This window comes from Leptosomus discolor, chromosome 1 (assembly GCF_034619465.1).
Source record: "Leptosomus discolor isolate bLepDis1 chromosome 1, bLepDis1.hap2, whole genome shotgun sequence".
Taxonomy (NCBI): domain Eukaryota; kingdom Metazoa; phylum Chordata; class Aves; order Leptosomiformes; family Leptosomidae; genus Leptosomus; species Leptosomus discolor.
The window spans coordinates 219,231,411-219,244,103 of record NC_141391.1 but is presented as its reverse complement, the minus strand read 5'-3'; the positions used below and the strand labels follow the sequence as shown (position 1 = coordinate 219,244,103).

Here is a 12,693-nt window from a genome sequence, read left to right as displayed (position 1 = left end):
TCCCAGCCCCATCCAGCCTGGCCTTGAGCACTGCCGGGGAGGGGGCAGCCACAGCTTCTCTGGGCAGCCTGTGCCAGGGCCTCACCACCCTCACAATGAAGAAGTTCTTCCTTATATCTGACCTAAATCTGCCCTCTTTCGGTTTAAAGCCATTACCCCTTGTCCTATCACTACATGCCCCTGTAAAAAGTCCTTCTCCAGCTTTCCTGTAGGCCCCCTTTAGGTACTGAGAGGCTGCTATGAGGTCTCCCTGGAGCCTTCTCTACTCCAGGCTGAACAAGCCCGGCATTCTTAGCCTCTCCCTCCCTATGTCTTGTAATCCAACCCCCAGTCACCCTGGGGGTTTTCTGCTGTACTTGCTTCAGCTTGTCCCTGTCATTTTTGTGTATCGGAGAGCTTGAAGGTAGATGCTGTATTTCAAGTGTAGTCTTAGAAGTGCTGAATAGAAAGGAATAGTTGCATCCCTCAACCTGCTGTCTTAGTAGTAGTTGACCTCTGCTGTGAGATCACACTCTTGAGTCATGTTGAGCCTATCCACCAGCATCTCTAGGTTGTCTTCTGCAGCACAGTTTTACAGCCAGTTGGTCCTCAGCCTGTACCACTGCATATGTTTGCTCCATCCCAGGTGTAGGGCTCTGTATTTGCCTTTTCTGAATTTCATTATATTTCTATCCGTCTGTTTCTCTAGCCTGTTGAGCTCTTTACTTTGGCTTATCAGCTGCTCATTAGAATTTGTTGAACTTGGTGAGGTGGATTGTGTCTCATTGTCTGGGTTAATAATGGAGAACTTAATCTGCCAGTCTCCCCAGAATGGCAAATTATGTATTGCTGGCTGGTACTGCTGCATTTTTCTGGTTCTTCACCTCTACTTGCTGGATCAGTCTGGCTCCTGAATTTCAAGGAAAGGAAAAAAGGTATGCTAAGCAGCATCCAGGGACTATATGCCCTCTCCAGACTATTCCCCTGTGTCAAGGTCCTGTGCTGTCACATATGTGACATGCAGAGGTTTCATCATCTCTCTGATGTGGCACACTTGCATCTACTTAGCAAATGTCAGGGCTCAGAGTTCACCATTCCCACTGCTTGTTAACAGAAAGCTTTATGTATGTGTTTACAGGCCATGTTTGGCCTGTAAAGAAGTTACTTCATTTAAGATTCATTTTCTCTTCTTTTGAGTAAACTGAACAGATCGTCGTTCTGTGATGTCATTATTAAGAAAGATCAAGAATGAACTATGAGGGTGACTTCAAATTTGCTATAAAATTTTTTTTTTTCAATCGTACATGTGAAGTGGTGAAGGTGTCTTCACGTGTCTTAACAGCACATCTCTGCTTGTATGTTCAGAGAGTCTGGCTGCTTTTGTTAACATGATAATTTCTTTATTCCTGAGGTTTTACTTTGGCGTTTCTCTCTTGGCAGAGGAGACTTATTCCCTGTAAGCCTGGTCACCTCCATAATGTTAGAGATCAGCATGAAGGGATGCTTACTCTTCTTAGCAGTTTTGACTCTGTAACTGTATTCTGACTCTGTTTTGTTTTAGGCTGAAGATGCTGAGCCGTTTGTCAGGTTTAGCAAGTACTGTTTTACAAGAGCTGTCAGGTGATGATGGAGATGCAGTTACTGAGTCCTCTAGTGCTGTAAGTAGTGTTATCTAAAGGCTTTCAGATCTTACTGAGAGTTTGGGGAGCGTGAATCATTTGACTGCAGCGAGAATTGTTTCCTGCTTCACTGCTGAGCACTAGACTAAGCTGTCATTCCCCTCTGTTTCTCCTATATTCCTGACCTCTTAAGTCAGCACTTTTGTGGGGCAAGACCCTAATCTCCTTATTTTCCACATCTCAAGGTGATCCTAGAAAACAAATTAGGGTGGAGAAAGACTTTTAAGGGTGCTAATGATTCTGTGTGGCAGAAAGGGGAGCTCTGCGTGATTGGGTGGCAGTGGGAGGCTTGATCTCTATGTTGCCCTTTAGTGCTTCAGACAATGGATAGTATGTGAGTGTTGGAGTCTCTCCAGTACCACTCATTTCAGATTTGCTCATGTTGTGTTCAGCAAAGGTGCTCTTTTTTTTGTGTATTAGCTCCTGGGTACCTTGAGCTTTCCTCCTGGTTTCACCTAATTGTGTATAGTTCTACAGACTACATGAAATTCTTGCAAGGAATAGAGTGCAGAATTCAGGAGTGGAGCTGAAGATACCATTTGGGTGCTGTGCTTCAGTCTGTTTAGACTTTTTTCCTCCAGAGCATTTGTTTCACTGTTTCAGGTACAAGCTTTAGAGCCAGAAGCAGAAAGCATGGAGGAGGCACCTGAGGAGCTATTGGAGCGCCTAGCCCAAACAGAAAAACTAGTTGTTCAGCTGAAGGATTTGATCCGAGAAAAGGATGCCCTGCTCCAGCAAAAAGAAACTGTACTCAAGGTATCATTTCTTTCACTGGGGATGTGGGAGAAAGAGTAAAATGCTGCATCAGCTTTCTGTGCAAGCCAGTCTCTGGTTTCTTTTGAACATTTGAGACACCCGCACTGCTAAATGCATCAATTCCAGAGAACTGTTGGAATCCAAAGAATGGACCCTAACCCAAGAAATGTAGGATAGCTTCTGTTCATTTTACTTCGGGTAATTCCTTCTAAAGTAAGTTACATCCAAGTTATGTAGAATTTTGTCTCTGAGCTCCTTGAGGTCCATGTAGATTCCTGATGGCTCTAATGAATACTAATATCTTTGGTGTAAGGTTTTTCTTTCTCTACTTCAGAGTGTTTGAGACAAAGAATAGGCTGTGCTGCTGTCACCCAGCAGTCCAGTGGTTTTATGGCGCATGACCGAAGGTATATATTGCGTACCCTGAGGCATGACATGAGAGAAAGTACAGTTACTTGAGGGACTGCCTAAAGTAGAGAAAGTCAAACTGAGTTTGTCCTAACTGCTAGAAGTCCCTTGAGTGACCTGTCTCTTGAAGAAAAAGTACTAGAGCAGAAGCTAACTGCAGTGTATGGTGTTTCAGAGCAAATTTGTTTCCTGGATGTGTTTTAATTTGCACTGTTACTGGGGAAGCAGCTTTGGACAAAGAACAGCAGACTGACAAATTATGTGACTTTTCCAAGTGGTGTTTTCAGGGTGATAGCACTGGCATTTTAAGTACAGTCGGTTTGTATCCTTCTTTTACAGAAAGAGCGAGAGGCTGCGGATGCTAAGCTGATGAAGCTTAAACTTCAGGCCAAAGCCAAACTGGCCTCTCTGAACAAACGCATTGAGGAGCTGACAGAGAAAGGATCACCGTTGCCTGCACAGACCTTATCAGAAGACCGAGTGTATCCTAAGGTTGGGAGAACAGGGCTACTTAAAAGGTGTTAGCCTCTGCTGATAATCTGGTGCCACCCTACATCTTAGGTCCCAGTGAGCTGGCAGGTTGTATCTCTCTTGTTAGCAGGCCATTTGTAGTTCCAGCAAGGATGTCTGTGCTATAGGAAGCCGATCTGTCCAGCTTCCTTGTACTGCAGATGCCCTTGGAGTGCACAGCTTGATCTCCTCAAGGGTATGGGCCACTCACATACCTTCAGGAATCTGTTGTTGCTAAGTTCTTTCCTGCAGAAATCACGTGTCTATCTGAGCTGCAAGTTTCAAAAATGTTATGTCATGTGAGTACAGCAAAGGAGAGGGAAGGTTGGCTGAAATACAGGAACAAGGAGGTCATTAAAATTGAAAGACAGTAACTTAAAAAAAATATTTCTTTTTCCAGCCATGTAGCTTCCTGTGCCACCACAGTTTTATGGTTAACAAGCCAACAAGCGTCCAGTACCAAGACATTAAAGAAGCTACTAGCTAGAAACTCCCATTGGAGCTGGTAATTTTTGAGAACTGAAAATTATTCTGCTGACCACATAGTTTTCTTTAAAAAGTTAGTAATATTAGGCATAGGAAATGTGATGTAACTCCAGACAGATTGCAGGACATCAGATGATGTTCATTAAACCAGAGGAAATAAGGTTTATTTGAAGCATTGAAAACTAAGACTAAAAGGTTGTAGGAGGCATTAAAGAGTAAGTGTGAGATCTGTCAGGTGAGAGGTGACTACTGATGGAGTAAAGATTGGTTTCATGACTTGTGCTTGCTATTTTTTATTGATGGCATGAAATCATAGAAAAGCGCTACTGTAATTCACTTTACAATCTTGAGAATCAGTCTCAATGTAAATCAGCGTTTGGATTTCATACAGGAAGAATTGGATGATATTGAGTATTGTCATAACGTAAAAATAAAGCAACAAGTGCAAGATCAAGCACTTGTGGCATCCTGCCACTGTATACTCCAAGGCCATGAAAAAGACCTCCCAGCTGCAGAGGACAGTGAAGGCCCTGGAAACTGTTTAGCTCTGTCACTTCGTATTGCTGTTCTGCTGCTGAGGCTTTTTAGCTTATTCCTGTGTAGCAAGCGTAGACCTGTGTGCTGCTGCATTGCTTTGTGTAGACTTGCTGTTACGGACTAACGAATATTCTTGCTTCAAAATTCAGATTTATCAGTTGAAGACAAAATGTGAGAAAGTTTATCATCAGTTAATCAGTGTGATGTAGATTTTTAAATCTTTTTTTTATGCAAGACAAACAGTTATCCTTCCACCTATTGTACTGAGTGTGGCAAAGCCTCACGCGGAGTGTTGTCGTGTTCTGGTCACTTAGAATTAGGAACAATAAATTCTGAGAGGAGCAGCAAAAGACTTTCCGTTCTTCCATCATGTTAGTAGCTGCTTTTACTGGACACTCAAAATAGCTTGGCTATTTAGTCAACCAAAGGTGGAGAGGAAACATCATTTCTTTCTACAGTTGTACAAGGAAGGTAAGCACAGAGGAAGTGGGAGAACTGTTAGAGTGAAAGGACAGTACTGGCAGGTGAATGGATTGGGGTAAATTAGCCATTAAGAAAAATGGCCTTCTAATTAGAGGAATGAGGTCTTGACACGGTCTCCAGTGGAAATGGTGTGGACCAGAGCCTTATTTGTTTGGGGTTAGAACATAATTTAAAAGAAATGATGTCAGGGCAGTAACCTGCAATATTATGTATTTGACCCAGAAAGCACTTTCTAGATACTTTCTTGTAAGGTTAGACCTACTGAGAAGCTAGAGTTTCCTTTATTTATAGTTATTTCCCCAAGTAGGTGCTGTCATGAGTAATAGTCATATTTCCTAGACAGATACCCTGTCATTTGAAGATAAAAAATTTAGGTTGTGGTTGAATGTTGTGCTGCGGTATGGACCATTAGTGGTTCCTTTCGGAAATCATGAGGAATAAATATAGCAAGGGGCTTTTTATCCCTCTCCGTGACGGAGGCCCCAATGGGAAGGCTGTATTTTAAATATCTCATTGATATTATTTCTGGGCTTTTAAGAGAATGCCTTAATCAAAATATCAGCTTATATCTTTCTGTTAAGTAGTTCATATTTGTGTGCAGAACAATGGAGGCTCCTCTTAAACTTTTAAAGTGGGTGAACACAAATTGTGTTCGGGTGTAAGAGTTTGGGTGTAAGAGTTTATGCATTTTGGAAAAACGTGGTATTTGAAAGCTTGAGCTCTGGGAACTTTGTGGCTGTGCAACTGTCCTTAATTGTGGTACTCCCTGTAGTGGCCGTTGTGCAAGGACTTTATCAGAAGCTTTTCAAAATCTGATTGTAAACATCAATCCTGAAAGCTAATCCCAAGTAAGCAAACTAATCCACCCATCTTTCCTCCCCTAGCAACTGCTTTGCCCCAGCCTTATAAAGTATATATAACCCTGGCTGCTTAAGGCTTCCTGCACTTCTATTGTTTCTTTTTCTCTGTAGGTGACACATCTTTGGAGGAACAGTAGCTTCTTATTTATTCTTGTTACACTGACTTATAAATCCTTCTAAAAGCCTCATAAATTTTTCAGAATAGGTTTAAAGGACATAAATACTCTGTAGTCTCCATATTTTGTTGGTGGTCTTTGATCCGATACCAGTAACAAGGAAAAGGAAGAAGATACCTTTTGTGTATATTCTGTCAAAAATCCCCAGCACAAAGTCCTTGAAGTAGTTGGGAGTGCTGAGATGATAACAATAGAAGGATGTTTTTCCTGCTTCTCAGTGACAGTGTTGATATGCTGGACCTAATATCTGACTCTGTGCTAAGTAGGTGCACAACTGTGGTATTAGAGAATTGCCTGCCATACAGGTGGTCTTTGAGAGACAAAAGAAGAGTGCGGGTGTAGTGTGCTAGTATGTCTGAGTAGGCATAGCCTAAGCATATGTTTTATGTGAAATGTTGTCTGAGTTTAAATTTCATGGTCATAAACAGAGGATTTTAGTGCCTCAGACTGGAGTAGAAGTGATGATTGTTTGCCTGTTCCCTTTGCTTATTTCCAACAGGTTCATTGCTATAAATCCTGTTAGTCTAATGAGATTTCCATGAGCATTTTCTGTAGTCTAGAATTTTTAATAACTGCTCCTTTGTCATGTGGAGAATATTCTTCTATTGCTAATTAAAAATGTTTCATTTCTGGTATTGGAGAAATCTGAGATTAAAGCCTCACAAATCAAGGTGGTCATATAATAGATTATGGATTATATTTTATTTAATAACATGGTTTACCTTCATTTGTATGGTAAGCATTCATGGATAATTAGCTGTTCCAAAGTGATTTGACACTTGCCAATTAAAGACATCCTGTGCATATCTACACAGAAATAGGGAAAATAGTTACTTAATGTAAGACAAAGAAACAAAGAAAATGTGAAGTTGAGAAATTAAGAAATGTGGTAGAAATAACCATCTGGTTAGGAGTCAAGAGTGCATTCTGATTTTTTTTTTTTTTTTTTGACTGACCAGTAATAGTGATGAGTTTACTTTCTTCTGTTTCTTTTCTTCTCACTTCTTTCCTCTTGCCATGTCAGAATAACCAAAATGCAAGTGAAGGGCGTAGAGAGGAAGACAAAGCACTCAAAAAGCAGCTCAGGGAACAAGAAGAGGCAGTTCAGGATTTGAAGGAACAGCTGGCTGTAGCCAAAATGGATCTGAAAGAGGCTGAAGTCAAGTATGCAACACAGGTACATAAAAATATTTCTGTTCATCATTCTGTTTCCCACCCCAACACTTACACTATCATGACAGAATAGAATAGCTCAGCTGGAAGAGAGCTAGAATGATCATTTAGTCCAACTGCCTGACCACTTCAGGGCTGACCAAAAGTTACAGCGTATTATTAGGGGCAGTGTCCAAATGCCTCTTGAACACTGACAGGCTTGGGGCATCGACCACTTCTCTAGGAATCCTGTTCCAGTGTGTGACCACCCTCTTGGTAAAGGTATGTTTCCTAATGTCAAGTTTGAACCTCCCCTGACACAGCTTTGGACCATTCCCACACATCTTGTCACTCGATAATTTAAGAGAGACAGTTATTCCTGAGGACATGCTGTTGCTGGGGAATATGGCTAAATCCTGCAGCCTGACAGAGACAAGGTTGCCAAAGCTCCATGCCCCCCAGTCCAGCCAGTGGCACGTCTGAGAATGTATTCCCAGCAGGCACGCATGTACAACTGCTGTATATAGATGGCCAGCCACATAGATGACACAAACAGAAGCACGCAGCGCTCACACGAACACGAACAGCAGCAACAGCCTTGCCCTGTTGCCTTCTATGGCAGCTCAGATGAGAGAATAGTAGGAATATATGTACTGATGTACTTTGTGGATCTCACCAGCAGTCTGCCCAGTAACTGGCCCCTGGATCCAAGTCTCCCCGGTTGCTGGCATGTGGACATGCAAAGCCCCAGGGTCCACAGCTCCACTCCAGCTGCTCGTGCAGACCCATCGCTCACACACATGTGCCCCGAGCTGGCTAGGACTCCTCTCGTCACTCCAGTAGCCAAACCCGCCTGTGCTGGCTTGCTATTAGAAAAACACATGCATTGGTGCACGCGCACACACACACCACCACCACCCCCCCGCCCACCACACTTGACCAGGGTTCCCCTGCCCCCTTCAGTAGCCGACCCCTGTGGTCTTATCCATAGAGGGACACAGGCACACATGCACACCCTGACCAGGATTCTCCTGGTCCCTCTGGTAGCCAGCCTTCCTGCATTCTCACTCTTGGAGACACACAGGCGTGCACATGCACACAGCTGATCAGGACTCCCCTGGTCTTTCTAGTAGCCAGCTCCCTTAGAGATTCATGCATACTCAAAAGCGAGTCTCATTCTTGGAGACGCCCAAAAGCCTGTGGTCTCTGGCAGTGGGCTAGAACTCCCCGGGTCCATCCAGTAGCCCAGTCTGCCTGTGGTCTCACTATTGGGCACCATCCCCACTCCGTCCTGGCTCCCAGGCTACTTCACCAGCTAGTCCAGCTTGATACTCGTTAGTGAACATACATTCACTTGCACACTTGCACTTGTTCCAGGTTCTGGCACCATGTACACACAGGCTCCCTGACCTGTGGTCCCACTGCAGTTGCTGGCACTTAAGTTCACTTGCTGTGATCTCTTCAGTTGCTGGCGCTGTGGACACAGGCCTTTTGACCCACACTTTTATTTCAGTTACTAGCACTTAGACCCCTCTCCATACACACACCAAATGCACACTGAATAGAGACCTTCTCCCGCAGCGAAAGATTTAGAAATGGTCTTTAGTAAGAAGACGGGACAGACTGCCGATCAGGTGCAGGGCATGGCCAGCCCTGTATATTGAGCAGTCACTGTTTACAACTGGCCTTTTTTAATTCCCTTACCCTCTATTTTTTCATTTTTGTTTCTCCCCAAATCACCTAGGTCCATCAATTTCCATGCCTTTTGTTCATCCTCTTAACACTCCATAAGTCTTTCACAATCCCAAAATGTTCTTCACCTGTGTCTCATAATGTGTGCTATACGCCCAGGCAGTAACACCCTTGGTGCAAAAAATGCTCCGAAGTTAAGTCAATTTACGGGTTTCACACTTGGACGATGGGACTGATGGCTCTCTGAGGAGGGTGGAAACAGCCCCTGGAAGGGCCTGGTCGGGGTTGTCCCTTCCTCTGAGTCAGAATTTGGGTTCTTCCCTGCCTGCCATTGCTGTTCTGTGATGGGCTTTGAAATAGCAGAGTATTCTTTCAGCTCCCAGACCTGCCATTGCCTCTCTCTGTTCTACTGTGAATGTGCGGAGTGGCTTTCTGCCACATAATGTAATACCTGTTATGTGATGTTGGTTTTATTTATGGAAAGATTTTTGTTAATACTCTGCATTGCAGGTTTAGCTTTTGATTTGTGAGTTGAGCTGCATCCTATACAAGTAAAAATCCAGAAGTTTTATGAACTTGTAATTAAATAGGAATCATATCTTTTATCATTGTGCATATTTGTAGGTGAAATTTGATGGGGTTTGCTTTCTGGGATATGAAATATTCTCAGTTAATGTATACATATTAGTAGGATAAAGATACCATTCGATCAAGGTGATATATAGGATTATCAAGTGCTGAAGACCTCATCACACATAATATGCTGGTGCATGTTGAAAGCAAGCCTGTCAAGCTCATAACCTTCTTGGTTTTTTGTTTGTTTGGGTTTTTTTTTGTGGCTTATGTTTTCAGCTGAGCTCCCTGCAGGAAGTGATTTGGGAGAAGGAAGCTCTCTTGGAAGAGCAGGTTCAGCAGCACCAAGCTGAATTGCTCAAGATAGTGGCCCAGTCGGATCTGGAAGCAGAGATGCAGCAGGTATATTTGATATAATAGTCTTGTTATGGGAGGGGAAAGGAGGAGAAATTTTATGTCTGAAGACACCCTGAGAGAGCAGTTCTCATCAAAGTAACGCAGAAGGGGTGACGAGAGGTACGGTTTGATTGTTTGGGTGTTTTTGGGATGCTAGTTTGGACTTTCAGAGTCCTAGCTTCAATCTGCTGATTTGCTATCAGTTGAAAAGAAAGAACAGTTAAAAAGAAGTATTAGATTATTGTGTTCCAGTTCCCTGTTTGTGAAACAATGGCGGGTTCTTCCTACTGCACTAGGGCTCCAGAATAGGAGTCAAAAAAACCCAAGTTATTCAGGCTATTAAAGTAACTGTGTTATGAAAACTAGGTGCACGGACGAAGCCAGGAAATCTAGCCTTCTTAGGTTAGCCTCCCAGATACTGGTAAAGCACTGTCTCTCTCGCAGAACCTGCGTACACTTCAGAGAAATTTAGAGGAGCAGGAAGCAGCTCTGCTAGGACGAACTCAGGTGGTAGAATTGCTGCAGCAGGAATTACGTACTGCCGAACAACAAAACCAGGTACCTTTTCATGCTTTGCTTATTGCCTTACTCATGTGTAAGCGGTGGATGGGGCCTTTGTCAGTAATTCAGAAGTTAGCAGATTAGCTTATTTCTGGTACCGGGTTTCCAGCATGAAATCAGATGGAGGGCTCCCTCAGGTCAGGTTTCAGAGCTGCAGGTCTTTTTCACCAAGAAAAGTTGGACCAGATGATCCTTGATGTCCCTTCCAATGTGGTATTCCATGATTCTGTGCATACCTTATAGCAGGTCCAGCCAAACAACAGGCGTAGGGATACTGCAGCAGCCATCTATAGTGACCCAGATTCCAGGCAGGTAGACAAGGACAAAATCTATCCGTACTCTACACTGCTGACTGACACATTCAAAGCCATAAAATACACAGTGCCTCACCTAAGACAAAAGTGCCTAACACAGTGTTACTATAGCTATGCTGTTTCTGGAGTGCAGTATCCAGGCCAGATCAAAGCGTAGACAGGTATTCTTTGGTATGTCTTGCTGAAAACTTGCTAATATGATGACACAGCTTCTGGAGTGGTATTTGCTCTCACTTGATCGTTCTGGAGTGTGAAGAGAACGAGATCAAGTCTGTGCGTATATCAAACTGTATACATGTGGCCTGTGAGACAGGGTTTAGTACACAATCTGTTAAAAGGCATGTTTGCAGATATAGAATGAGTGTATTTTAAATTTTTTTTTCAATATCTGAACTTCTGAAAATAATTCTCCTTCCCATTAGAAGAGACTTATACTGTATTGCTTATGTTAATAGGCTGCACAATCTCGAACCCATCTAGTGCTGAACCCCACTTTGATAGCTTTTACACACTTAGGCAGCACTCTTACTTTCTTTTCCCGTGTGTCCCAGCCAGGCACAGTGGTGGGACCTTTTACCACCAGGAAGAGGTGAAGAACCTCAGTGAGCTCACTTGTACTCACTACTGATTACATTGCTCACCAGGGTGTTTCATGGAGTGGCAGCATGGATATCTTGATGGCATGGTTGTTGGGATCCCCTGACTCCTCCTCTGTGTCTTTAACTCCCCTCATGCACATTATGTGGTCAGAGGGAGACCTTGGTACACATATAACCTCGAGGCCATGAGACTGAAGGTTCTCTGCCTACCCATAAAGTAAAGGGAGCTCCTCATCGGCCTCCTCGTGAAACTAGCTATGCTGACTGCCCGTAGCTCCAGGAGGAGGAAGTTTGACAAAGGGAGTTCTGGCAAGTGTAGGGTCTGTTTCTGTTCCTTGCTTGTCCTGAATTTCTGGTCAGTGCTGACCAGCTTTCTGGGATCTTTCTTGAAGCAGTTGGCACTGTGTGGAGCACTCTGTTTACTACTTCCAGTTTCCTGTTTCAGCATTTTTGACCCCCTTTCATATACGCACTTTTGTTCTGTTTTTCAGTTGTGCTCTGTAATTGTTAAGTTTCCCATCTTTTGTTGTAGTCCTTCCTCCCTTTTTTGGGAAGCTTGCTTTCCTCTAAAAGAGCACTCATGGCCACTCCTTCTGTTGTTTCTTTCCTCTATATTCCCGTGCTCTAAATTAAAACTTAGCTTCTCTTTGCCAAAATTGAGAGTTCTTGTTTCTCCCAGCATTGCTTTCTTGCAGTTTGCAAATAGTAGGGCAGTTTCTCTCTAACAAATTGAGATTTCTGCCTGTTTGTTTTCTCCTTTCTGCTGCATAGATATTTGAAAAGGATTTAATGGCAATTCAAAAACATAGTTCAGGTACTTTGCTTTGGCAATGTGTTGAGCTAGTTGAGAGTTAAATTCATTTCCATACCCTTTTACAGACACTCCTAGATCAGTGCCAGAAGATGGAAATGGATCTAAGCTCCCTGAGAGATGTGCTAGATGCAGAGAGACAAGAGTCTCAGGATCTCAGAGAGAAGATGGAGCTGGAACTAGCTGAGAGGAAGCTGTCCTCCCATCGCTTGCAGGAGGAGGTGCAGTGTCTCTTGGAACAGCTGGAAGAGGCAAGAAGAGCACAGGCTGAATTAGAGATGAAGTATAAGGACCTGGAGCAGGAACAAAGGCTGGAAGTGGAAGAGAAAAACCTGCAGATCAGTTGTCTTAAGGTGGCTGAGCAAGAGCTGCAATCTAGCCATGCTGCCCTTGTAGCTGAAAATGGCCAGCTGAAACAGGATGTTGACCAGCTGCTGGTGTTGTCTGTCGAAAACAGTGCTACGATACAGAAACTACAGGGTGAGCGAGCACAGCAGTTTGGTGAAGCAGGCTCTCAAGTTCATTGGGTTGCCTTCTATTTGGCTTTGTTTCTATAATAGCTCATGAGAAAGTCTTGATATAACAATTCCTAATTGCACAGGAACATAGGAGTGGTTGTACTGTGTCAGACTAAAGGTCTCTCGAGGCCGATCCCACGTTTCTGTCTTTGGCAGTGACCAAAGCCGGTTGCAAGAGGAGGAGCGTGAGAGTAGGGCAGCAT

The 12,693-nt window shown here is 43.5% G+C and overlaps 1 protein-coding gene across 4 annotated transcripts in view; it reads left to right on the top strand.

Annotated features, from left to right (window-relative positions):
• The first annotated feature begins 1,547 nt into the window (after positions 1 to 1,547).
• GOLGB1 (golgin B1) overlaps positions 1,548 to 12,693 on the top strand; it is a 40,234-nt gene continuing 29,088 nt past the window's right edge. The window contains exons 1-7 of one of the 4 annotated variants that reach the window (XM_086481256.1): positions 1,548 to 1,637; positions 2,262 to 2,414; positions 3,162 to 3,313; positions 6,892 to 7,051; positions 9,571 to 9,693; positions 10,132 to 10,245; positions 12,041 to 12,452. In XM_086481256.1, the coding sequence (XP_086337382.1) occupies positions 1,548 to 1,637; positions 2,262 to 2,414; positions 3,162 to 3,313; positions 6,892 to 7,051; positions 9,571 to 9,693; positions 10,132 to 10,245; positions 12,041 to 12,452 (1,204 nt within the window). Of the gene's footprint in view, positions 1,638 to 2,252; positions 2,415 to 3,161; positions 3,315 to 6,891; positions 7,052 to 9,570; positions 9,694 to 10,131; positions 10,246 to 12,040; positions 12,453 to 12,693 lie in introns of those variants that run through there. The other 3 variants (XM_086481249.1, XM_086481271.1, XM_086481264.1) reach the window with 3 other exon arrangements.